Here is a 27,111-nt window from a genome sequence, read left to right on the forward strand (position 1 = left end):
TTGAACACTAATTAAATTGTTTGGCATATGTGTTTTCTTTTTAGTTGCTTACAGTTTTCTATTACAGCATGCTGTTTGTTGTTCCAATTAACTAATACTGCTTAAAACATGAAATTGAAAAATCTTATTTTAACCATAACTTTGCAGCTAAAATTCTTTTCCCAAACTTTGCAAACATTCTGTACAACCTAAATTAGTGCTGAGATCAAACTGGATCTCAACAGTTGCTCAATGTTCTTCTAAAGGTGAAAAAGCATTTGTTTATCTGAACTACACCCATTTTCAATTTCAACACAGCAAACCTCTCATTTGTTCTTAAGGCAAAATTTAAGCCATACATATTGGGATTGGTTATTACTGAAGATAATTTATGCAATCATGAGCCAAAGATGCTAAGTTGGCTACAAGAAAACCATGCAAGTAAGCAAACTCTACCACATGTGGGACACACCTCCTGGGCATATATAAAGGCTTGCCACTGTCCTTAGCTGCAGCAGGAACTCCCTGGGCTAAAGAGCATCACCATGTCTGTTCGATACAGCTCAAGCAAGCAATACTCTTCCTCCCGAAGTGGAGGAGGAGGAGGAGGAGGAGGATCCCTCAAAGTTTCGAGCAGCAAAAGCTCCCATGGTGGAGGATATAGCTCAGGGGGGGGTTTCAGTGGTGGCTCTTTCAGCCGTGGGAGCTCTGGTGGAGGCTGTGGCTACGGAGGTGGACTAGGAGGTGGGTATGGTGGAGGCAGCTTTGGTGGAGGTAGCTTTGGTGGAGGCTACGGAAGCAGCGGCTTTGGTGGGGGCTATGGAGGAGGCGGTTTTGGAGGAGGCAGCTTTGGAGGGGGCAACTTTGGTGGGGGCTTCGGTGGAGGCAGCTATGGAGGAGGCTTTGGTGGTGGATTGGGAGATGGCGGCCTTCTCAATGGAAATGAAAAAATAACCATGCAAAATCTGAACGACCGCCTGGCTTCCTACTTGGACAAAGTCCGGGCTCTTGAAGAATCAAACTATGAGCTAGAAGGCAAAATCAAAGAGTGGTATGAAAAGTATGGCAACACAGGCCAGCGAGAGCCTCGTGACTACAGCAAATACTACAAAACCATTGAAGATCTTAAAAATCAGGTAAGGGGCATTTAAAAATCCAACTTTAAGCCTATTTTTCATCCATGTGATTCAGATAGATCAATTTTACATTAACCATGATGTAGCTGTTCATTGTGTTTGCCTATGTTACTTTCTTGCTTCCGAAATCAGTCCTGTCTCATCAAAGGTAAGTATTTGTGAGGATATGGTCATTTCCATCTTCATCCAAAAATGTGTGTTGTGTGTCTTATACAATGGTGGATTAATGAAAATGTTTTTGTTTTAATAAGTGTATAATGAGTCCACAGTTAAAATACCCTAGATCATTTACAAATAGGAAAACAGAAAGAACTGTTAAATGAGTCCAAACAAAATATCATTCAGATTGATAACAACAACAAGAAATACTCGCTACTTACATTGCAAGAAACATGAACTCTCTAGTAAGGAAATGATATACTGTTTGCCTCTACGGATTTGTGAACTGTACCTACTGTTTCCACCTTGGAGTGTATTCATTTACTACACTTGATCTTAGCCAAAAGGCCGAGAAGCGATGGAGTGTATTCATTTAGAATATATTTTTATAACAAATTAAACCAAATACAGGTATGAGCCAGCATTGGCTGAAATACACAGAAATCACACAGTATAAGAGGAGGACACATATGTAGGAACTATATAATTCCAGTTAGTTTTCAGGAAGAGATGATAGAGAAATAGAAGAGTATAGAACCTTTAAGAGAACAAATGACTCAACTTTAAGTGTCAGGGTAAGCCTGCAATATTTCATATTTAAAATAGAAAATTCCCCCCAAATTTTGTAAGAGAACAACATAAAAAATGTAGTTCATCTATGCCACTATAAAAGTCATATCTATGTCTTATTTCTTTCCCTCTTCCCACAGATCCTCAATCTAACAACTGATAATGCCAATGTCCTGCTGCAGATCGACAATGCCAGGCTGGCAGCGGATGACTTCAGACTGAAGTAAGCTAAGTGAATGGAGTACAGGACTGTCACGACAAATATATGAGTTGTTTTTAACAATGACTTTGGAAATCCACAATAGCATTTACATTTTCCTGGATTCATTTAAAGTTAAACAGTATTGGAGCCGTCAGAGATATTTTCCGTTTCAATATTACCTTTTTGAGCGATATTAAAAGAAGAAAACGCATTTTAAATTAACTGCTAAGCTTCTTTGCACTAAACCACTAATATCCCTATGTGAATTAGTACATGATAAATGTCGCCATGATATGAAGTCAACTCTATATTTGCTTTTTAAATAGTCTCTGCCCAAGCACACCTCCCTTGTTTATGTTATAACCAGTTACTGTACCATGCTTGTTTCAGGTATGAGAACGAGGTAGCCCTCCGCCAGAGCGTGGACGCTGACATCAACGGCCTGCGCCGGGTGCTGGACGAGCTGACCCTGACCAAGGCCGACCTGGAGATGCAGATCGAGAGCCTGACTGAAGAGCTGGCCTACCTGAGGAAGAACCATGAAGAGGTGATGCAAAAAACTATCTGTACTTCTCCCAGCCGAAAGATAGCTCATTTTGGTCACAGTGCAGACGTTCAATTTTTCTGTTCCTCAAACAGGAAATGAAAGACCTTCAAAATGTGTCCACCGGTGATGTGAACGTGGAAATGAATGCTGCCCCAGGTGTTGATCTGACTCAACTTCTGAATAACATGAGAAGCCAGTATGAACAACTTGCTGAACAAAACCGCAAAGACGCTGAGGCCTGGTTCAATGAAAAGGTAACCTACCTTCCCCTTCACGGTGAAGCCAATGGAGGTTGGTTACCATTTCAGATTTTGCTCATCTTTTCCTTTTTCTCATACTCTAGAGCAAAGAGCTGACTACAGAAATCGATAGTAACATTGAACAAATGTCCAGCCAAAAAACTGAGATTACTGAATTGAGACGCACTGTTCAAGGTCTGGAGATCGAACTACAGTCCCAACTAGCCCTGGTATGTTAATAACTCTCTCTCACACAGTTTCACGCTCATGCAAGAATATGTAACACACACACACACACACACACACACACACACAAATGCAGAGTTAGGGTACAAAAGTAGAAATAAAAATTGGAGCTCTTGTTAATGGGAGAAAAGCACCATGGGCATCAAATGTAAAAGACAAATTCTATTCATTTTATTTATGCTTCTATATGATGTCTTAAGTTGTTAAATAAATTTCACTGTACTCAACTGAACGAGAGGGTCGCTAAGCCACAATATATTCTCTCCCCTTTTCAGAAACAATCTCTGGAATCCTCCCTGGCAGAAACAGAAGGTCGCTACTGTGTGCAGCTCTCCCAGATTCAGGCCCAGATCTCCACTCTGGAGGAACAACTGCAACAGATTCGAGCTGAAACCGAGTGCCAGAATTCTGAGTACCAGCAACTCCTGGATATTAAGATTCGACTGGAGAATGAGATTCAAACCTACCGCAGCCTGCTAGAAGGAGAGGGAGGGTAAATTATATATTTTTTATTATTTTTTTTTAATTATCCTAGTAGCTTTGATTCACTATTCCAAATCGCCAGGCTTTCCTAAAACCCAAGCAAGTGCCAGAGAATGGGAAATGGGAAAGCAACGAGGAGGCATAATAACCAAAAAAAAAAGGCGCATGGAACCAGCCTCCGTTTCTCACGGATTTGATTCTGGAATTTGATTCTGAGGATTGTGTGTATATAAAATTGTGTGTAAAGAATGTGTTTTAAAATTTAAAGTGCATACTTGGCAGGGTGGGATTTTTCCCCCCTTAAGACATGTTTTATTTTCTAAAGTAGCAAAAAGCCGGAAAGCGACCCACCGTCTTCCAATGTTTGAGTTAACTGAATGTGACGTTTACTCCCTGTAGTTCCGGAGGCGGCTACGGCGGCGGGCGCGGCGGCGGGCGCGGCGGCGGAAGTTCCAGCGGCGGCTACGGCGGCGGAAGTTCCGGCGGCGGCTACGGCGGCGTAAGTTCCGGCGGCGGTGGTGGCGGTAGCTACGGCGGCGGAAGTTCCAGCGGCAGTGGTGGCGGTAGCTACGGCGGCGGAAGTTCCGGCGGCGGCTACGGCGGCAGTTCCGGCGGCGGCGGCGGTAGCTACGGCGGCGGAAGCTCTGGCGGAGGCCACAAGACCTCTTCCGGGTCCACTGGGGAGTCCTCATCTAAGGGACCAAGGTCAGGAGAACCTGGCTGGGGTAATAAGAATTCGTCTTAACTTTCTAAAAAATTAAAACCTTAGGGTTCCCACTTGCATTATTTTTTAATAAATTATACTCTTGACACCAACCTTGAAGGAAAACTTGCGTAGCCTAAAATGCTATCGCTCAAACATTGCTCGGATTGTTTAAGCAACTTCAGAAAGTTACATTTTCTTTTTTAAAGTTGGTGTCTTTTTCTTTTAGAAATGTTGCTTGTTAATTAGTGGGACCCTCCCCCCCCAAAAAAAATTGCTTTGTCTAAATTCTATTTTCTTTTTCTTGATTCACATACAGACAACAATAAAACCAGAGTGATCAAGACAATTATTGAAGAATTGACACCTGATGGTAGAGTCCTTTCATCTAAGGTTGAATCAGAAACCAAGAAACACTACAAGTAAACTACATCGGGAGGAAAGAGTCGCCCTTCACACAGGCCATTTTGCACAGATGCATGAAAAACAGAACCTCCGAGAAGAACAGAACCTTCAATCTTAATAGTCTATGGAAATAGGTTCCCTCTTTGAAAATAGGGTGTCTAAAAGGTGTTTTGTGGTTTCTGTATTTCTTCTTTTCACTTTACCAGAAAGTGTTCTTTAAAGGGAAAAAAAAAATTTCTATCCTCATCTACTAATGAACTCAATAAACTTTCTTACTGATGCAAACAATTTTACTTGGTCAGAATTTTCTTTATTTAAATTAGGTTATGTTTTTAACCTTAAACATCAGTCAATTATAGCATTTGAAGGTTGATTTATACATAAATTTTGAAGAGAAGATTATTGTCATTAGGATTTCTCTGAGTACATTTTTTTAACCTTGTGGGCATGTTGGACCAATGTCAGTAACCTCACTGAGTAAAAAGTTCATGAGTCTCCAATCTTATTTTTTTCTTAACAATACACAATATGTGGATAGGTCCCAGTTCTCTGTCTTTGAATTATAAGCCTGGAAATTCTGAAATCTCTCAACTAAGACCCAAAAATAAAGTTAATAGGAAATTTCACATTTCATGATTACTTGATTTCTCACATTTACCTTCCCATATTTTCTTCCCATTACTATATTCTCCCCAACTGCCATGCAGCTTAAGAGATGTTTTCCAGTGCTTTCTAGCACAGTGGAAATCATATTACACAAAATTATGTGGTGTCCATCAGATGAACAGGAGAAGCACTGTCAAGCCAGGTGATACCAATTTGGCCAAAAGGACATCTCTGTTTTTGCCTTGGCCAACCCTGCCCAGTGAGCAATACTAAAAATCTGGTACTTGTAGGGTCAACCCCATCACCACGTCTTCCAGCCAATAAGAACCCAAATTACATTACTTCATACTCTGCTAGTATAAGGGGTGGGTAAGGGCTGGAGTTATTCTGTGCCCCTAAGACTACCTTATGTTCTCTGATGGATTTCTGTATTACCCATGTCTACCAAATAGCATTCCTCAATATCCTTCCTGATTTGAGCTCCAGTTTTCCCCAGGACATGAGCCCTGGTCCCCAAGCCATTTGCTTGGAACTCCTGTTTGGTAAACCCTACCCTCTGTACCCCAAATTGGTGACTGAAACCCTATTTCAATGTGAATAAATTTCCCTATAGTAAAGTTTCCATGACCTGCTTGGCACCAAATAATATCATAGTTCAAAGATTTTCCACTTAATTCCTATGTCCTATTATATATGTACCAGGCACTCTTTTGGGGGACCAGTCTTCTGAGGTTCACTGTTGAAGTCCCAACATGCCACATTGTAAAGCCCTGAAATACATGTTGCTGGGTAAGGACTCTTAGAGCACATACTGTGTAAATATTGACTGCTGTTCAAAAACACTATCTTTTTAAAATATTTATTATCTAACAAAGTTAACCAAGCCCCTGGAGTATCCTATATAATAATCCTACATAATAAAAGGGTAATATGCAAATGGACCTAACAGTGGACCGAATGGTGAAATGACCGGTCACTATGACGCACAGGGGGCAGATGCTCAACACAGGAGCTGCCCCCTGGTGGTCAGTGCGCTCCCACAGGGGGAGCACCACTCAGCCACAAGGCAGGCTAACGGCTGGAGAGCATAGTAGCCCACCTCTGTGGCAGTGCTAAGGATGTCCGACTGACAGCTTAGTCCTGCTTGGGCCTAAGCCATCAGTCAGACAGCTCCCAAGGGCTCCCGGACTGCAAAAGGGCGCAGGCCAGGCTGAGGGCACCCCCGCCCCCAGTGCACTAATGTCATGCACCAGGCCTCCCGTTTTTCATAATCTGAGATGACCATTCTCTTCATACTGAAAAGATAAGTGTTTTCATATTCAATAATACCAACTTGAGACAAATACAAATATGTTATTGTAAGACTAGAGGCCCGGTACAAAAATTCATGCACTGGTAGGGTCCAGCCAGCCTGCCCCGATGAGGGCCATCAGGGGTAGGCTGGCTGGGGTGAGGGGCCGTGGGTGGGGCCAGCCGGGGGGCAGAGCCGGCCAGGGCGAGGGGCCACAGGCATTCCTGTCGTTCCGCTGTTCGGTCAATTTGCACATTACTCTTTTATTATATAGGATAGTTGTTTGTTATTAAGCTTTGTTTCTTCTTCTACCCATTCATAAGCAAGGATCTCAATGTATCAGAGTTCTTTATCTGATTGTGTGGTGAGCAAAATCTTCATTTCTGAAAGGTCTGAATCATGGTGGTCCTGTTGTCTGACATTTTCAATCTTCCAATATCTCCTTAAACAATTATTTATATTAAAATATCTCTGATAAGCCCTGGGCAGGTAGCTCAGCTGGTTAGAGCATTATCCTGATATGCCAAGGTTGTGGGTTCGATCTCTGGTCAGGGCACATACAAGAATCAACAGATGAATGAGTGGAACAATGAATTGATGTCTCTTCATCTCTCTATCTTTCTAGCTCTCTTTCTCTCCCTTCTTCTCTCTCTAAAATCAATTAAAAAATGTATTTATAAAATATTCACAATCTTTAGAGAAATGCAAGTCAAACATTAGGGTAACTACTATTTAAAAAATAAGACTTGGCTTGGGATGGTGAACACAATATGATATACAGATGTATTATAGATTTGCACCCCTGAAACCTATACAATTTTATTAACCAATTCAATTTAAAAATAACAAAAAATAGTAAATAGCAAGTGTTGGCAAGTAAGTGGAAAAATCAAAACTTATGCCCTGTTGGTGGGAATGTAAAATGGTACAGCTGCTATGGAAAACAGTATTATGGTTCCTCAAAAATATTAAAACTAGCCCAGCCGGTGTGACTCGATGGTTGAGCGTCGACTTATGAACCAAGAGGTCATGGTTCGATTCCCAGTCAGGGCACATGCCTTTGTTGTGAGCTTGATCCCCAGTAGGGGATGTGCAGGAGGCAGCTGATCAGTGATTCTCTTATCGTTGATGTTTCTAACTCTCCCCCTCTCCCTTCCTCTCTGAAATCAATAAAAATATATTTCAATATATGCATATCAAAATTAGAATTACCATATGATTCAACAATAACGTCCAAAAGAATTGAAATCAGGGTCATGTTTCCAGCAGCATTATTCACAATAAGAGCTTGAGGCAACTATTTTCTTCCCCTTTGTGTTCCCTGCTGCTAGTGCAGTCCTGGTGCATAGTAGGTGCTCATTAAAATTTCCTTTATGTTGTGAGTCTTATTTTTAAAAACATAAGTTGTTATACGAATCATGTGTTTTCTCATCTTAAAATCAGAGGAAAGAAACCTCTCTTCCTGATTCCTTGTAAGGTTCAAACAAGATAATACACAAGAAATCACTTTGGAAGCTGTAAAGCACCATATAAATGTAAGGAAATCTTGTCTTTATATTCATTGTGCTCTGGCATTTTGAAAACATCAATATTAAGGTTGCTTCTGATCAGGGGTTTAGTAATTTCTAGTTGAGGCCAAAGCAGAGGTCCAGAAGCTAAGCAATATCCATTTGAAGGTGAACACTGCCCCCTGGTGGAAATAGAAGGGCAGGGGCAAGTGTGGTTAACAATGTGGCATTGCCAAGGATGATACTGACTGCAAAGGAGAAACCACTTACTTAAATTTATACTTCTTGCCTTTTTTGTCACAAATGCTCTTTTAGAAGTAGTTTCTTTACATATGCAGGATGTAGACACATTACATCTATAAGTTGTCTAATTATTATTATTTACAGTTAATAATCAGGCACTGAAGAGATAATTCCTTATATACCTTAATATTCTAATTCTTTAATATTTTGATTCAATAATCCAATAACAATTAAAAGAATAATTTTCACAATTTATACTGCATGTTAACACTATTGATGGCAATATGTACAGCAGGTATATGTATTAGCATGGTTTATTTAGAGTATATATAAAATATGCTCATGATGCCAGAATCTCAAGGCCATCTTGAACATATGCCAATTCTTCCCCTGGCATGTGCCTGGTGACTGAGCAAATTGTTTAACATTCTGGGTCTCAGTTGACTCATCTTCCAAAAAAAGGGACTGAATTAGGTGAAATCTGAGGTTCTCCACAGTAATAAAAAGATCTTACAACCTCGCCAAATTTCATTTAAAGGCCATGCTGATGCTGGTGACAAGTACTGGCTGAGCAGGCTTTGGACTGCTTGTGCCAACACAGTTCCCGAAGACACCCTGACTGTCCTGGTGACAAACTTTATACCTGAACCTGAAACCAGTCAAGTCCAACCAAGTCCCTCCTACCCCTCCACCTGCTTCACCCCATCCTCCTCACTACTGCTTCAAGAGGAGGCTTCTCAGGTCATTTCTCCTTGCTCACCTCACCTTTCTTCCCAGCTTGACCTCCCCAGACCCTACCACACACACAGTTTGTAACACAATAATAATATTAACAACGCCTGCTCTTCATTGACAGTTTTTCATTTGCCAGACACTGTGCTAAGTGTAATCTCCTTTAGTGTCTCAACAAACTGAGGTGGAAACTCTTTTATCCACATTTTAACAATTATCTGAACCCTTTCGGCAAGCCTCTCTGGGCTCAATTGAAAAGATATGTTTAGGCTGGGGAGGGTATTAAATAAAGGAATCCGTCAATATTTATGTTATTGTTCAAGGTAATTAGTAGATGTTATGATCCTGGTAAGACCAGAGAAGTTACCAGGATTGTATTTTTTAAAATAACACTTTTTTTTTTGTTCTGGTGGGATAAAATATGTGCTTCTGTTGTTAATGGTTCTTTATATACCTCTCTGGTAATTAAGACTCTGCTGTAGCTGATGGTACCCTATTACAGTCTTACTTAACTTTAAAAATTTTATAATATCCTGTGCCAGATAATGATGGTATATTCTTAGGGTCAAGATGAAAGTAAGGGATTACTCATCCAAAATTAGAAGTTAAAATAATGAACTTAATATAGAATGAACCCTATTATATATAAGATAACAAACACCCTGAAGCAACAGCCAGAGATGGTAGACATTAATTTCTTTAAATCATCCAATTACACATAATTTTATGTTAATCTGAATGATGCCGTTTTTCTCTTGGCATGCATAACTCAAATAGAAACATCCCAAATGTTGTGTATAAAAGCCCAAAGAAACCACGCGTGCACAATATTCTGTTCTCCTTTGAAGCTACAGCTATCCACAGACAAGGAACATTTCTCATACCGCCATGTCTCTCCGATTTTCCAGCGGGTCCAGGCGTACTTGCTTGCGGTCTGGAACTGGATCCGTCAGACCCTCCAGTGGAGGTGTGGGCTTTGCAGGCGGCAATGCCTGTGGCAGCTCTGTTGCTGGAAGTGGACTTTCCTGTGCCTTGGGAGGGAGCCTGGGCAGTGTTTCTGGTGGGAACCAGGCTGGTGGTGCCTTTGGAAATGCAGCTTGTGCCGGCTTTGCTGGAAATGAAGGGGGCCTCCTCTCCGGGAACGAGAAGGTGACCATGCAGAATCTTAACGACCGTTTGGCATCCTACCTGGATAATGTGCGTGCTCTGGAGGAGGCCAATGCTGAACTGGAGAGAAAAATCAAGAGTTGGTATGAAAAATATGGTCCTGGATCTTGCCGTGGACTTGATCATGACTACAGTAGATATCACCTAACAATCGACGATCTTAAGAATAAGGTGAGAAATCGCAAATTTGGAACTATTCAAAGTATTTAAAATGAAGAATTACCTTGCAAAAGACAGAACCACAACAAGAAATGCTTTATAACTGTTATCGGAATTTACATTGCATTTATTTATTTATTTATTTATTTATTTAAATAATTCTTCCTATTAGTCAGAAATAGGCACTCAGATTCAAGAATTTCCATGTAGCTTAAATGTTAACAATTCCACTATTGTTTATTTTGAAGTATGTTCATTGATAAGAAAGTATTGTGTTCTAAAGTTATATGAGTATATGAGAAAAAAACATATATATGAGCATAACTGTACCTGTAATTTTTAAAAATTAAATTTTCAACATTTTGGTTGTTACCTAAGGGAGTCAGAGTTTTATGCAAAAGCTTCACTGTGTAACATTTCTTATCTCCTGAAATAATAAATTATAAAAGCGACTTATTTGTTGTGTTCTCCCTCTTGATTTCTTCTAGATTATCTCTTCCACCACTGCTAACGCCAATGTCATTCTGCAGATTGACAATGCCAGGCTGGCTGCTGATGATTTCCGGCTAAAGTAGGTGACAGAAAATAATCACACTCTAGAAGTTCCCTATCTATTTACTGTGTTAAATAAGCATTTCCATGTCATCCCACGTAGAACAAAGTATAACCTGAGAGATTAAAGGAAGTAATGCATGTTATAATATGATACAAAGCATGTTTAATCTTTTAATCAGCTATACTTAGAATTTATACATACTCATTACATTGCTGTGACAAAATATCACTATATTTCTATGCCTGTCTAGAATAGTGCCAAGAGCAAAAATGTAAATATTTGTTGACTAAGTAAAAAATATTAACCAAGGTAAATTACAAAGTGGTATGTTTTATTTAATTGGGATATACCCATGGTCGGCAAACTGCGGCTCGCGAGCCACATGCGGCTCTTTGGCCCCTTGAGTGTGGCTCTTCCACAAAATACCACTGCCTGGGCGAGCCTATTTTGAAGAAGTGGCATTAGAAGAAGTTTACGTTTAAAAAATTTGGCTCTCAAAAGAAATTTCAATCGTTGTACTGTTGATATTTGGCTCTGTTGACTAATGAGTTTGCCAACCACTGTACCATTGGCATTTGTGTGATTAAATATCTGTAGATTATCCTGCACAGAATTGGGTGAGAGGAGTGAAGAGGGCTTTCTCTGTGTACTTGTATAATATTCGGAGTCCTAACTCAATGTCTAACTTTCAATGAAAAGCAATTGAGGCATTATTGTTCTGTCTCTGGAGGTAGTCTCACTTGTGCTGATGTTCACTTAATGCCTCTCAAGGTATGAAAATGAGCTCGCCCTTCACCAGAACACCGAGGCTGACATCAATGGGCTAAGGCGAGTTCTGGATGAGCTGACGCTCTGCAGGACTGACCAGGAGCTTCAGTACGAATCCCTGAGTGAAGAGATGACGTATCTCAAGAAGAACCATGAAGAGGTAGGAGCAGCTTCACTTCTGGTCAGATCACAATTGCACCCATTTTAAATACTTTCGGGGAACAATTAAATTATAATAGTAATTCACGCTCATCATAATAACTCAAACAATGCCCAGGCGTATACAGAAAGAATTTCATTTCTCTCACTCTGCCCTTCTAATCTCACCCCTCAAGGTAATAAATGTTAGTAATTTGATCTGTATCCTTCCATTTTCTAGACTGATAAAATATTCTATTTTTCTGAAAATACATTACTTTTGCATTAATGCAACCATCTTTCTTTCAACAACATTATTTCTTTTAATTGCATAGGCTTCTCTTGCAGTCAATCTTCTCACAAAAGACCTCTCAGACTAGGAAAAGATGTCAATGTTCTCCCTACTTAATGAGCCTGCGTTTACTATAATATTGAACCCTGCACAATGATAACCCCATTATTTGACGCATAACACCAGGAAACTTCAACAACCCCTCCCCCCCAAAAAAAAATTACTACCCCAAAAGTAATTGGAAAAGTCTCCAAAATCATAGATGCCAAATTTTCTGAAAACAAACTATGACAAACATACCCCATCATTGGGTAGAAATGGCTAAAACACCAAATCTACTGTCCCCAAAGGGTAAAATTATGGGAGAGGGAGAGAGAGAAGTAGTACTTCAAAAGAAAAAAAATTAAAAAAGAGAAACAGGGAGAGGAGAGAGTGTCCCAGAGCAGGGGGTTGGAAGAGTCAGGCCACCGGAGTAAGTATCAGCAGGAGAGTAAAAAGCAGATCCATGCATTGCAGAGAGAGTGACATCAGGAAAAGAAACAATCCCAGAAGAGAAGAAATGGCAGCTTAGCCAGCTGTGGGCCTTTAGGGTAGGAGCAGGATTCATTGTCCTCCTTAAAGACACCTAAACCAAGAGGAGGTACCTCTGAATGCACTGAAGGTGGGAGCAAAGCCACTCACATCTCAACATCCCCCTGAGAGTGTCAAATTTACCACACTCCCCTCTGATTGGTCACTATTCCCTTGGCCTGGTTACTATAGTAACTCCTGGGCTCAAAGGTTGAACCTCACATGGGACATGTGAGGTTCTCCCCTCCCCCCCCCCCCACCCTCCAGCCTCCACCTCCTTCCTTTTTGTTTTCCTATTCCCTTTGGGCTTTCTTCTCCTTCTGAATGAAGGGCTTCCTTCTCTTTATTCTGTACATATAGACCTTTTGCTGTTCCCAGCTCCCTCATTCTATGGAAATGTACCTGTTGCAGCTTTTCAGCTTCCCTGTTCTATGGAAATGTACCTTCCGCTGCTCTGCAGCCCTTCACTTTCTCCATAGTCCCCTTAATTTCTAAAATTTCCAAAAATCTGTCTTTTTCACCGGTTTGGCACAGTGGATAGAGCGTCGCCTGCGGACTGAAGGGTCCCAGGTTCGATTCCGGTCAAGGGCATGTACCTTGGTTGCGGACACATGCCCAATGGGGGGGGGGGGGGGGTGTGGGAGGCAGTTGATGGATGTTTCCTCTCATCAATGTTTCTAACTCTCTCTTCTTCTCCCTTCCTCTCTGTAAAAAATCAATAAAATATTTTTTTAATTTTTTTTTTTAAATCCTATTTCACTTAGAACAATGCCTGGGAAGCACTCAGTAAATGAAAGCTCGTGTCCCTCCTGTGAGAGTTCCACGTGGGCAGGGATTTTTCTTTCTCTCTCTCTCTTTTTTTTTTTTTTTTCCTACTGCTTTATTCCCGTCCAGGAGAATGCTCTCTGACATTTAGTCAATAGCCATGTGCCTCATCACTCTCTGGTCTTTGTATCCCCTTCTCATTTAAAAAACCAAAACCCTTCTCTGGGGATGCTGCCTTTTCACTGCGGTGTTGTTTGTGATTGCTTTCACTAGCAGACAACTAATTCAATAGACGGTGGGCATGACTCTGGGTCGAATGAGTCCATTTGAAAAAATCTTACGCCTTGCATTGAAGCATCCATCTTATATAAAAACTGCTGTTTGAAATTTTAACCCTGATATTTGGCTTCTGTAAATGCTTGCTTGCTTAAATAATAAGGAAAATAAGACTACTCCCACCTCAGAGAGGCCATTAAATCTTCCCCGGATGAAATTATCAGTGCTGGCACCAGGCCAGGCCTTTGGTTGAGGTCTCGCCCCAGCACATAGGGGTCTTTTAAGAACTTGCAAAGGAGGCCGGAAACACCCCATATTTGGGAGACAAAGAAGGTAAAAACATATAAATAGGGAAAATTCCTCCCTGTTGGGGCCCAGAATTTGAGAGACATTTTCCTCTGGACCCGCGCGTAATAAAGTGTGACTCCAAACTCTCCGGCATTGTTTGATTATTCCGGTTCTCTGTAACAGCATTATACACTGGAATTTAAACCACAGCCTTTGAGACATGAAGTAACCCTTTAGGAAGCTCTTCTCGAATTGTTGACTGCGGGGTGAACGTAAACGGCCCCCAAAGTCAGGCTGGCCTTTTCCTCCAGGAAATGAAGGCTCTGCAGTGCGCGGCCGGGGGCAACGTGAGCGTGGAGATGAACGCGGCGCCCGGGGTGGACCTCACGGTCCTGCTGAACAACATGCGCGCCGAGTACGAAGCACTCGCGGAGCAGAACCGCCGGGATGCGGAGGCCTGGTTCAACGAGAAGGTGAGGCCCCCCCCCCCCCCCCCCAGCCAGCCCTGCCCTCACCACCTGGAGGGTGCAGGCCCAGTGAACCCCTTTGCACCCTGCCTTCCAGAGTGCCACCCTGCAGCAACAGATCTCCGACGACGCGGGCGCAGCCACCTCGGCCAGGACGGAGCTGACCGAAATGAAGCGCAGCCTGCAGACGGTGGAGATCGAGCTGCAGTCCCTCCTGGCCATGGTAGGTGACAGCGCAGGTCAGCTGGATTTCGTGATCCTAACAAGCCTAACTGAAACCCTCCCCTTTCCCCTGTTAGAGCTTTTACCTACAAATACCTCCTGGAGACAGCAGGAAAGACAGACGCCGAGACACTCAGAAAGAGGGACAAGACAGAGCTCCCTTCCTCCCTGAGGTCACTGAGGGTTTCTTTCCTGGCAGGTGCTCAGGGCCCATTTCATGAAATAGCTCCTTCCTGGGGTGGCTCGTCTCAGCCCTGCATGGCAAGCAGCAGGCAGTGTGCTCCACCACAAAATTAAGTGCAGGCTGACATCAGGCAGAGCAGGTATGGATGCCCTCAGCATCGCCTAGTATTGATGAAAGCCTATTAAAAGCCACATCGCGCTTTTCCTCGGGCAGAGGAAAAGAGGGTGCATCTCTGATTCTGTGTGAGCCCTGCCAGACCTCCTCATCACCAGGGAGTCCAGAACAGCAGTCCCTGGAGACAACCCAGCACTAAAACCAGCTTCCTTCTGGAGTGTCGGCTGGCAGCACCCAGAAGACTGGATTTTGAGAAGGATGGCACACATGGGCCCAGGGGTTCCCTGTTACCGTCAGAGGTTTCAGGCGCCCTGAGGACACCAGGTCGGAACACAAAGAAAGAGCCATTATTATACAAATGAGTGCAGTAAGCCAAGAAAAAAAAAAAAAGATGACTCAAAACAATAGGAAGGTTATTTTGATTTAGCCACCCTATAAAGGGGTAGTGCTTTCTTATCATATAGCATTTAGATTGGAGACTTATTTTACCACTGACTGAATCTCAACTTAACCACCATGCCCCTCTCTTCACCTTCATCACCACTGTGGCTGGTCCCGAAACCCTCCTGGCCACTTTGAGCTCCTGGAACCCTCCTCTCTTCCCCACCCCCTTCTTTCCTACAACTGGAACCCTGAGGACCTGTTCCTGCTGCTGTCCCCTGAATAGGAATCCCTCCTCTCACTTTGGAGCTATGGTGAAGGAAATTAATTACTCAGTTCCCAGATCAGAATTTAAGCATTTTCACACAGAAACAATGATTTTAGAAAGTAGTTAGATTCTATGCAGCCAGTATAGTACTATAGTTTGAGCTCATAATAATCCACAACAACAAAACAAACAAACAAAAATCCTTTTTAACATACAACATAAATGAATTCTAGAATATGGTGGCATAGAACTAACTTCCATACCTGAGGTTCTTTTGTCGTAGATGAATTCTAAGCACAATCTCCTGTAGTTTCGCACACAAATCCTGTGTAAATTGGGAGTTGTCTAAATGGATAAAGGTTTCATATGCTTCCAACTTCCAAGTAGTTCACCAACTTCCAAGTTCATCCTGCCCTCCTTCTACCTCTAGGAGCCAAACTTTACAGCAGAAGGCGATGGGATAGAGATGCTGTCCCCTCTGATTTAAGACAGCATTAATAACCTTAAAAAGGAATACCATCATCAAGGAAGTTAAAGTTCTGAACAGCCGATCACACACCTCATTGACCCCTGGCCACTTCTTGCCTCCCCCTCCCCATTACCATCCTGGTCACCTTCCACTCCTCTGCCCCTGGAGAGCCCAGTATCACCCATGTAATGCACCCATCAGCCTCTTGTCTGTCTGTCATAACAAATATTTTATAATTTCCTCTTTATAATCTTAAAATGAAGTCAATAGATAATATATTTAACAATTTACACACACAAAATTTTAAAACAGTGCAATGTCATAACTGCAATAAAAAAAGAGAATTAAATGTATTTTAACATAAAATGCATTTAATACGCAAATACGTGGGCCCAACTACCCTAGAGTATGGAATGAAAGAGAGGCTTACACATTTCTTTGGTAAATAAGTTTTGTTTTAAATAATCAGGAATTGCTCCACACAAGAAGAAAAGGGAAATGAAAGAGTAGATGGGGGTGGACACTTGGATAATAACTAATATCAGGAGAAATAATAAGCACCCAGATATATTTATATATGATAAGGGAAAGAGGAAAATTACTTTAATTAAAGTAGGGATCACATGACAAGACAAATTACAGACTATGGAAGTAGAAATGAGTAGGTATAATATTCATAAAATAGTGTTGAAATAATGGCCTGGACTGTGTTATTAAATATGCCTCTTGTCTTGAAATTCCACTTCTGTCAAGCTGAAATCTCCACATCAGCTTAAGAAAAGCCTTTGATTGACATTAGGAAATCGAGGACAGATTAGAAAACAAAAACACAGCACAGAGGCCTGGGAACAGTGGTGGGGTAGATCTCTGGGGACAGTAGCAGAATAAGCTCGAAAACAATAGGCAACCCAAAAATACATATGTAATTTCAAAATATACGATTTCCAATGTTGATTTTCATTGTGCTACCCCCAGAAAGCGTTTTAATACCTAGGTAGGTCATAATAGGAAATATTACCTAAATATCATGAATGTCCATTGGAAAAGTCTGAGGGCCATTTAGCCCATGTTAGGCCATCTAGCATGCCCACCCCTCCCCCATCTCCAGTAAAACCAGTCACTTCCCCTTCTTCTCCACCTCCCATTTTATTGTGACCAGCCCCACCAATTTCCAAAGCTTGCCTAAGGAGCAGTACTGCCTTTTGCTGGGAAACACTGGCCTACACAGCCCTCCAAGTGCCTTCACCCCTTGCTCTGACATCTCTTATGTCCTCAGAAACAGTCCCTGGAGTGCTCATTGTCTGAGACAGAAAGCAACTACTGTGCGCAGCTGGCCCAGATCCAGGCTCAGATCCGGGCCCTGGAGGAGCAGCTGCACCAGGTCAGAACCGAGACCGAGGGCCAGAAACTCGAGTATGAGCAGCTCCTGGACATCAAGGTCCACCTGGAAAAAGAGATTGAGACCTACTGCCGCCTGCTAGATGGAGATGGAAAGTAAGTAACACCCCACATTGTCTGTTCACCTTCCATGCCTCCATCCTTTTCTTCTTTATTCCCACAGCAGAAAAGCCTGTTCGTCTCTTGCCTCTGCAGTCATCTCTTCCATATTTTGTATACCACAGCCCCTAAACCTGTGGGTTTAAAAAAATCAAATCGAAAGAAGGTTGTTTTATATCCTCTCTTTAGATAACATTTAACTACCTTCATCTCCTGCCCCCCCAAAAATCTATTTTTCTTTATAAAAAACTAGGATCTGGTTTTGGCATACAAAGTTCACTTAGTTTATGTTCATCTATCAATTCAAAAGTGATAAACAGAAATATTAAAAAATAAACTGTTGTTGTTTTTTACAGCTCATGCTCCAAATCAAAGGGCTTTGGATCAGGAAGCTCAGGGAATTCATCTAAAGGTAATAAAATCTAATTGTATTTCTATTGCAGCAAATACTTTTGCATTAATGGCAACCGTACACTACGGCAACAGTCTATATTTAAACAATTTAAACTAAAGTGCTTAGCTTGAAACTTAAAATATTATTTTAAATGAATAAAACTGTTCTATACTATGGGGTATCCCCCAAAAAATGTATACACACTTTAACAGCTGATAGCTCAGTTTTGAAAATGCAACGTATTTTAATAAACACTGCCTTTATAATTATTCAACACGTGTGCATACATTTTTGGGACACTCTATATTACTATAAATCTACTAGAGGCCCGGTGCATGGATTCGTGCAACAGTGGGATCCCTCAGCCTGGCTTGCAGGGATCGAGCTAAAACCGTCTGACATCCCCTGAGGGGTCCCGGATTGTGAGAGGGTGGTTCTTGGGTGATGCACCCTGGAATCGGGCTCCCTCCTCTCTGGTTCCGGGTTCATCACCCGAGAACCGCAGCTGCCAAGCAGCTCAGCAGCTTCTGCGTTGAGCATCTGCCCCCTGGTGGTCAGTGCATATCATAGCTACTGGCCGGTCAGCCGGTCAGCCGGTCGGCCATCGGCCAGTCACTTAAGCTTTTATATATATAGATAGTTATTCCCTCACCAAAAATGTACATAATATATTATAACCAACAGTTGAATTCTTTGTCATGCAATCTTTTAGGTTGAATATGTGTATTCATATATGTTTTACTTCTAGATTTATCCAAAACCACGCTGGTAAAGACAGTGGTTGAAGAGATAGATCAACGTGGTAAAGTCCTTTCATCGAGGATTCAGTCCATTGAAGAAAAGACATCTAAAATTACCAATGGCAAGACAGAACAAAAGGTTTCTTTCTAGCTGTCATTTTTGAGAAAAGAATAATTTGGAGAAGGATCCTGCACAACTGCATTATTCTAAATATCAAGGAGATAATAAAAATACTTTCTACCTTAAAGATAAGTTTCTTATGGGGGGGCCTGTTTTCTTAGTTACCTTTTACTGGAAAAGGGGTGTTTATTTTCAAATAAATAAAAACGTTAATGTGCACTCATTTCCATTCACTCATGACTAATAAATAATGATTTGCGATTTATTTTGTCTTGGATTCTAAGCCTTCCCTTTTCTTGTTCATTTTGCTCTCTGGTGGTTTCCTGACAAAGTTTGCAAAAGAGGTAAATTTGTGAGATCTGTCTTGTCGGAAAATATTTTTTATTTCACCCTCACTCGTGATGAATTGTCAAAGTAGAGAACTTTAGGTTGGACAGTGTTTTCCGTTAGAATTTTTCGAAGGCACTCTTCACGGGAATGATGGCTTCCAGGCCTGTTGAGACATTCAGAGCCATTCTGATTTCCCCACCAATGGCTCACAACTAGAAAGTGGTGGAACTAGGATACGAATGCTGATATATCTGATTCAAGAGTCCAAGTTTGCTCACCAGTGTGGCTCAGCAGTTGAGCGTCAAACCAGGGAACAAGAGGTCGCTGGTTTGATTCCCGGTAAAGCACATACCAAGGGTTTTGGGCTCAGTCCTCAATGTTTCTACCTCTCTATCCCTCTCCCTTCCTCTCTCTCTAAAAAAAAAAAAAATCAATAAAAAAAAATTTTTAAAACAGTCCAAGTTCTTCCATGAATGGTGGTGTACTTCAGGAATAATAACCTTGGCACCCAACTGCTTAATGACCTTGATAGAAAGAAAAGACTTGAAACCAGAAATCCAATTAGGGTTCTACTAATTGATTTGAAAGAAAATGATAGTGACAAGGAAAATAGAAAAGAGAAAAATGATCAAGAGACACTGCAAAAGTAGATTCAAGAGGACTTACTGACCTATTGTCTGTGGGCTGGTAGAAAATAGCATTTAGAGATTTCTTAGTAATCTTGAGCATGGCACAGTAATTCCACCAGCAACTAATGAAGAAAGATGCAAAAGATCAAATTTTGATGCCAAGATAATTATATGTTGAGTTGGAAGTCAAGACAGAATATCCAAGTAGAAATGTCTGGAGGGTGTCGTAAGGTGTGGGTCTAGAAGGGGGGAAAGGATGGTGCTAAAGATGTATATTTAGAACATGCACCTGGAGCCAAGAAGGGATGAGATCACCAAGAGAGTGTGTGTGCAAATCAGGAACACCAAGCACAGAATGTCAGGAATGGCGAGTTTTAGAGCTAGAAACTATGAACTACGAAGAAAGAAGAGGAGCAGAGATACAGAAGTATTCTCAGAAAGCAATTATTGAAAATTCAGTAAAACTGAATTTAGTATCAAATGTGTCTAAGAGAGTGTAGGAGAAGAAATACGAGAAATGATGACTGGATTAGTGATGTGGGGGTAATCAGCAATCTTTGAGAGATTAATTTCATAAAGTGGCAGGACCAAATTTAGGAGTGAGTAGGAAATGAAAAGTGGAGAAAGTGAATGCAGAAAAGTTTTCTAGAAATAATGAAAGAAATGTAAAAATATAAGAAATATAGAAATAGCTCTGGCCAGCCTGGCTCAGTTGATCAAGCGTTCTCTAGTACACCAAAAGGTTGCGATTCAATTCCCAGTCAGGGCACATGCCCAGCTTGTGGGCTCCATCCACAGTAGAGGGCATGCAGGAGGCAATCAATCAATATTTTGATCTGCATCGATGTTCCTTTTCTCTCTCTCTCTAAAAATCAACAACAACAACAACATTTTTTAAATAATAAAATCCACCTATAATGCCACCACACAGAAGCAACCTTATTTACATTTTTAAAAGAAATCTAGAAATAGAAGCGAACATACAGGCCATAGTCTAGTCCCTTCCTTTTACAGATGAGGAGACTGAGGTCCAGACAGGTTAACCAATACCTTCACTTAACCTGGTTAGCAAGAGAACTTAGACAGAAAACCAGTAAAGATGAAATGGTAATTCTTCAATTTTCATTTAAGACCTGGTCACGTTCCTCTGGTACCATAAGCCCAAGGTCTTGAGATTCTTTTCAACTTATCAAAAAGAAAGATCATATTATCCATAGAAAACCATAAATATGATACCTCACTTGCTGGGGGAGGAAAAAAAAGGAGTGTTGTTGGTTAATCAAGAGAAAGAGAAATTTGTCTATGACACTTTTTTATTCTTATAGGGAGTTTATACTCCTGAAGCTTGGGAGACAGGAAGACTTACTCATCCTAAATTTGAAATGCGTCACTATAATAATCTTGATAATACTCCTTCCTGTCCTATTTTGGAGATAACATATAACCCCAAGGTAACTATCCACCTACAGAAATGGACACAGTAGGGTAAAGACATTCATTAAAAAAAAAAAAAAAAAAAGTCACCCAATTATAAGTAATTCATGATGAGCTGGCAAGCACCATTTTCCTATGGGTTGCAAGGTTCCTCCAGAAACACCCTGATCACGTGTATATAAAGACAAACTGAACTGTCTGAGCAGGACATTCGCCAACAGAGCTTCGTTCCAGGCACAAGCTTCGCTCCAGTCTGGACACCATGTCTGTGCGCTTTTCTTCCGCATCCAGACGCCTGGGTTCGTGCGCGGGCGTGGGCTCTGTGCGGCTGTCCAGTGGGGGAGCTGGCTTTGGGGCTGGGAACGCGTGCGGTGTGCCGGGCATCGGAAGTGGCTTCTCTTGCACCTTTGGGAGCAGCTCATCCGCAGGCGGCTACGGCGCAGGGCTGGGCGGCGGGAGTGCTTCCTGTGCTGCCTTCCTTGGGAATGAACACGGCCTCCTCTCCGGCAATGAGAAGGTGACCATGCAGAACCTCAACGACCGCCTGGCCTCCTACCTGGACAACGTGCGCGCCCTGGAGGAGGCCAACGCGGACTTGGAGCAGAAGATCAAGGGTTGGTATGAGAAATTTGGGCCTGGATCTTGCCGCGGTCTTGATCATGATTACAGCAGATACTTCCCTATAATTGACGACCTTAGAAACCAGGTAAGAAACACAATGTCATGAGGGTTAAGACCCGTAAGAGTATTTAGCTACAGGCACACACTCACAATATATAAGCAATCACACACAGGAAGCAGGGCTTTGCTTTCAGATTCTAATTCTCGGTACTCCGTTATTAATGTTAAAAATAATGTATATTAAAAATAATGTATATTAAAAGACTGATCTTTGAACATGTCTCACTTAGCACCTGGTATAAAGTGTGCATATTGATGCATTTAATAATATCAAAATATCAAAAACTGCCCAATGTCTCCAGCTATGCATTTACAGGCTTTTCTATCGAAAGAATTTGTTGTTGTTGTTGTTTTGTTTTATTTTTTATGGGGGGGGGAGGGAGAGAGTAAAAGAGGTCAGACTTAAATTTCCCATTTTCAAAAGAATCATCTTATTGTTGGAGACAGGGTGCCAGAAATATTACTATTACTACACTGGTGACTTTCTTCAAGGAAATTTGAAAATTTTAAAAGGATTTCCTCACTGTTCACTAATTCTCCATTCATCAGATCATTTCGGCAACTACAAGCAATGCCAGTGTTGTCCTGCAAAATGATAATGCAAGACTAACAGCTGATGACTTCAGGCTAAAGTAAGTAGAGCTGAAGAGAATTTTTTTTAAAAAGTTATTTAAGCATGCCACTCCTTTATTTAGGCTATTTGAGGTTGGCTCAATTCTTTGTTTCTATTTGTTTGTCAAATGTGTATTATAATAACTAGCCTGAATTATATATTTTGCTTGGGAAATTTGAGGGCTGTCATGGATGAATGTCAAGATCACATGAAAGAAAATGTTGGACTATTTTCATTCTCTTGCTTCAGAGAAATGCATGAATTGCATTATGGCCGATCCAAGTGAAGTTCTGAGTACATTTTAACAGTTTGACCTCAAAGCTTCGAGTTTTACAGTGGCCTAAAAAGTGGTGTGACTAACGTGATCAAACTTCCAAATATTTTCTGAGGTTTGAGAATGAGCAGGCCCTTCACCAGAGCGTGGACGCAGACGTCAGCAGTTTGCGCAGGGTCCTGGATGAGCTGACTCTGTGCCGGACCGACCTGGAGATCCAGCTGGAGGCTCTGAGCGAGGAGCTGGCTTACCTCAAGAAGAATCATGAGGAGGTAGATGCCTCTCTCCCCCGATTCCACAATCCGCCTTCCTCCCCAACTTAAAAAATGCATTTCAGATGACAAATGTAATGTCTTAAATCAATTTCAAGAAGGAACTTGTCAATTTCTCCATATGCTTTGATTGTTTAAAATATTTCTATTCAGCCTTGACCGGTTTGGCTCAGTGGATAGAGCGTCGGCCTGCGGACTCAAGGGTCCCAGGTTCCATTCCGGTCAAGGGCATGTACCTTGGTTGCGGGCACACACCCAGTGGGGAGTGTGTAGGAAGCAGCTGATCGATGTTTCTCTCTCATCGATGTTTCTAGCTCTCTGTTCCTCTCCCTTCCTCCCTGTAAAAAATCAATAAAATATATATATATTTTAAAAGTTGTTAAAAAAAATAAAAAATAAAAAATGTTTCTATTCATCCTCCTCTAAAGAAACGAACCCTAAAAAAAAAAAAAAAAAGTGTCTTAACTGTATGGGTCATGCCTGTCTGGCTCCTTTAAAAACATTCACATCCTAACTAACATGGTTTAACCAATTTGTTCCAGGAAATGAAGGCTCTGCAGTGCGCCGCTGGGGGCAACGTGAACGTGGAGATGAACGCGGCGCCCGGGGTGGACCTCACGGTTCTGCTGAACAACATGCGGGCCGAGTACGAAGACCTCGCCGAGCAGAACCGCCGAGATGCGGAGGCCTGGTTCAACGAGAAGGTGAGCCCTCGCTAGGGCGCGCTTACCTGGCGCTGGGGGGTCAAGCATCACCCTAACATAACTCCCCGCGTTTCAGAGCGCCTCGCTGCAGCAGCAGATCTCCGACGATGCTGGGGCCACCACCTCAGCTCGAAATGAGCTTACTGAGATGAAACGAACTCTTCAAACCCTGGAGATTGAACTTCAGTCCCTCTTAGCAATGGTAAGTACAAAATTACTAAAAAATAATAATAATAACAAATGTTTGCTTTAGAAGTTAAGAAATATTTTTTTCTACATGATACGTATGCATTAATTATTATGCTTGAAATAAGGCACATTTGCACTTTGCACAGTAGAATCCTCTTTGCCTGAAAATTATACCTAGATGCTAATTATTATGAAACATTAGAAATTACAATTATTTTGGGGCACTCGTAAAAAAAATAGTTTTACCATGAATCTTCTCTCCCAAGTCCAAAGATCAGAAACCACTGTCCATGGGGTGCAAAAATACGTTTACACCCCACCTAGCTTCTTCATCTAGCATTCCTTTTGCCCACTTAATTAAGAGCACTTACAAGTTCCTTTTTAAGTGGCACAAACAGGAAGCAAAGTAGAGGCATGAAGGTTGCCTACAAAGCTGAACATGCATGATGATAATAATAACCTTATTTATTAAGGGTTTGCCCAGCACTTTCACCCACATGAGTCCACAATAGCTCTGGGGCTTAGGCAGGAAAGACTTTATGATTCCTGTCATTATTTCCAAAAGGAGAATCTGAGATCCAAAGAAGTGAAGCCGTTTTCCCAGAGTCCCACAGTTGGATCCGAAGGAACCATAACTTCTCTCCAAATTTTCTAATTCCCAAGTCTATACTTCTCTCCACAATGGCTAGTAAACCTCCAGATTTACCCACAAAAGAGGCTATAATTGTAAATGAAATTAGGACTTTGTAGAAAAATCATTGCAGATGAATGGGTAAGACATTCTCATCTTTATTCCATGTAAAATTACAGCAAGCATCCCTCCGTGGGATAAACCCTGTATAAACCCATGTGGACCCATAAGCCAATGAATCAAAGGATTTAAAGACGAAGAGGTCCTTCTTTTCTTTGGGTGATTCTACTTCTGGAAAAGATATGCAGATCACTACAGGATTATTTTTTCATAGAAGAGCTACAGTCCTCATGAGACAAGGCTGTCACATGATTAGAAATGAGGTAGCAAAGTTTAGGGGAACTTTTATTCTGGGGGGAAAGTGGCAAATTGTGTCAGACTCTACAAGCACAGACTATATTGGGTGGGGGCGGGGGGGGAATCTATACACTGTGCCCTATGAGGAAACAGCTTCATCTTTGCTAACACTCCTGGGTCTATGAGTAACATTCATCAGCAGCTGTGTTATTCTCACAGATAAAAATGGTATGACACATAATAAAGGCAACAATTAATATGCAACAAGTGGAATCTTTTGAGTAAATATTATTTGCATTACATAAAGATAACGCTCCTAAATATCTATGTGCTTTGCCTTACTCTAAAACAACGCCGTGACATTTTCTACTAAATTGTCTTACTGACCCATAGAAACAGTCCCTGGAGTGCTCCCTGACAGAGACGGAAGGCAACTACTGTGCGCAGCTGGCCCAGATCCAGGCTCAGATCGGGGCCCTGGAGGAGCAGCTGCACCAGGTCAGAACCGAGACCGAGGGCCAGAAACTCGAGTACGAGCAGCTCCTGGACATCAAGGTCCACCTGGAAAAAGAGATTGAGACCTACTGCCGCCTGATAGATGGCGAGGATGGGTAAGGACTGCTTCCACTGAGAAAATAATTTATTTTAAGGTTGTTAACTATTTTTTAAAATCAAGTACAAAGTATCTATGGCCTACATCATGTGTACCTAAACTTCTTCTACTGTTATTGAAGAATCCAATGCTCTCCCATGCTAAATCAATATTTTTCCGTTTCCTTGGCAAAACACAGAGCGAAATTGTTAATACCAGCTCTCTATATTTTTACAGCTCTTGCGTTAAATCAAAAGGCTACAAAGGACCAGGAAATCAGATAAAAGGTAAACAAAGGCGGTGTTGAGCATTCAGTGTTTATTTGTATATGTTCCAAATGACACGTTATTTCCTCTTTATGAATTTGAGAAATCTTAACAATTCATATGTGTCATTTTAGATGCTTCTAAAGGCACCGTGATTAAAACAATTGTTGAAGAAATAGATCCTCGTGGCAAAGTTCTCTCGTCCAGAGTTCAAACCCTGGAAGAGAAATCCACCAAAGTCAACAACATGAAGAGTGAACAGAGGGTGCCTTCCTGAGCCCCAAAAGAACGGCCTTAAATTAAAATGTCAAATTGAAGCTAGATTCCTAACTAAGGGCCCTCTTACTTTTCTGCTTTTCTCCCAGTGAATGAAGACAAATCATTTTTAGAGTAGTAACATTTCTTTGGCTTTCTCTGTGGTGGTGTTTCAATAAAAGGTTTTCCTGTTGCAAGTCATCTTCACTGGTTCTGGTCAGTCTTTGCATTGTAAACTTAACCCCCAGTTGGAGATGAATTTTGCTTTAAATTTCTTCTGTTTAATTCAATGACCTTCAGAAATTAGGAGTAAATTTGAACAGTCAAACTAGGTGGAGTCTTTTTCACATTTCTATAAAGTTTCATATTGTCCTTCTTTGTATAAATACTTACTAAGCACACACTAAGTGTTGGTAATGAGAATAAAACAATTAACAAAATCTAATCCCTAAGTGCAACATGACAGAGAAGTGGAAATAAGGAACTGGAGAATCAGAAATATCCTAAAAATGAAAAAAAAAAACACACACACACTAAAAATGGTGATATTTGAAGGTAGAAAGGAAAAGAGAGAAATGTGAGGACTAGATAAGGCAAGTGGTCAGTTTCACAAAACAAATTTAAGAAGACTGATATCATAACAAGTATCTTTTTTGACCACACTAGTATGAAACTAGAAATCAATAATAGCAGGAAAATTGGAACTTTCAGAAATACATATAAATTTAACAAAATACTCCTGAGCAAATAATGGGCCAAAGAAACCAAAGGAGAAATAGAAAAATACATTGAGACAAATGAAAATAAAAACTCAATTTACCAAAACATATGGGATGCGGCAAAGCAGTACTAAGTAGGAACTTTATAGTGATAACTGCCCACCTTAAGAAAGATGAAAGACTGGGAGATCCAAACCAGTGGCAGCGTAGGTGGAAGCTACACTCACCTCCTCCCAGGAATCAAACTGGAATGACAACTAAAATATAGAACAACCAACCT

General features: G+C 41.3%; 3 protein-coding genes and 1 long non-coding RNA gene across 4 annotated transcripts in view; 3 read left to right on the forward strand and 1 right to left on the reverse strand.

Annotated features, from left to right (window-relative positions):
- Nucleotides 1–4,042, reverse strand: part of LOC307115179 — a 36,286-nt gene extending 32,244 nt beyond the window's left edge. Inside the window, exon 1 of the long non-coding RNA XR_013815085.1 lies at nucleotides 3,913–4,042. This is a non-coding gene — a long non-coding RNA (uncharacterized lncRNA). The remainder of the gene's footprint in view (nucleotides 1–3,912) is intronic.
- Nucleotides 464–4,943, forward strand: KRT10 (keratin 10). The gene is made up of 8 exons (XM_079798193.1): nucleotides 464–1,115; nucleotides 1,985–2,067; nucleotides 2,437–2,593; nucleotides 2,686–2,847; nucleotides 2,937–3,062; nucleotides 3,354–3,571; nucleotides 3,961–4,286; nucleotides 4,584–4,943. Exons 1-8 carry the CDS (start codon nucleotides 525–527, stop codon nucleotides 4,688–4,690), a joined length of 1,770 nt encoding a protein of 589 aa, XP_079654319.1. The 5' UTR covers nucleotides 464–524; the 3' UTR covers nucleotides 4,691–4,943.
- Nucleotides 4,944–9,937: 4,994 nt separating this feature from the next.
- Nucleotides 9,938–18,915, forward strand: KRT28 (keratin 28; the record flags this gene model as incomplete). The annotated part of the gene is made up of 8 exons (XM_079798209.1): nucleotides 9,938–10,387; nucleotides 10,864–10,946; nucleotides 11,703–11,859; nucleotides 14,340–14,501; nucleotides 14,593–14,718; nucleotides 17,410–17,627; nucleotides 17,987–18,042; nucleotides 18,773–18,915. 8 exons carry the CDS (start codon nucleotides 9,938–9,940, stop codon nucleotides 18,913–18,915), a joined length of 1,395 nt encoding a protein of 464 aa, XP_079654335.1.
- Nucleotides 18,916–21,540: 2,625 nt separating this feature from the next.
- Nucleotides 21,541–26,134, forward strand: KRT27 (keratin 27; the record flags this gene model as incomplete). Its single annotated transcript, XM_079798211.1, has 8 exons — nucleotides 21,541–21,984; nucleotides 22,509–22,591; nucleotides 22,962–23,118; nucleotides 23,661–23,822; nucleotides 23,899–24,024; nucleotides 25,393–25,610; nucleotides 25,829–25,878; nucleotides 25,992–26,134. The coding sequence occupies 8 exons, from the start codon at nucleotides 21,541–21,543 to the stop codon at nucleotides 26,132–26,134; spliced, it is 1,383 nt and encodes a 460-aa protein (XP_079654337.1).
- Nucleotides 26,135–27,111: the final 977 nt, after the last annotated feature.

This window comes from Cnephaeus nilssonii (genome assembly GCF_951640355.1).
Source record: "Cnephaeus nilssonii genome assembly, chromosome: 19".
Classification (NCBI taxonomy): domain Eukaryota; kingdom Metazoa; phylum Chordata; class Mammalia; order Chiroptera; family Vespertilionidae; genus Cnephaeus; species Cnephaeus nilssonii.

What these genes read in the sequence shown, in the direction of transcription:
- KRT10 (XM_079798193.1), top strand. Translation starts at nt 525, where the DNA reads ATGTCTGTTCGATACAGCTCAAGCAAGCAATACTCTTCCTCCCGAAGT. An exon ending in GCGGATGACTTCAGACTGAA is followed by an intron (nt 2,068 to 2,436) that starts GTAAGCTAAGTG and finishes TGCTTGTTTCAG; the next exon opens with GTATGAGAACGAGGTAGCCC. An exon ending in AGGCCTGGTTCAATGAAAAG is followed by an intron (nt 2,848 to 2,936) that starts GTAACCTACCTT and finishes CTCATACTCTAG; the next exon opens with AGCAAAGAGCTGACTACAGA.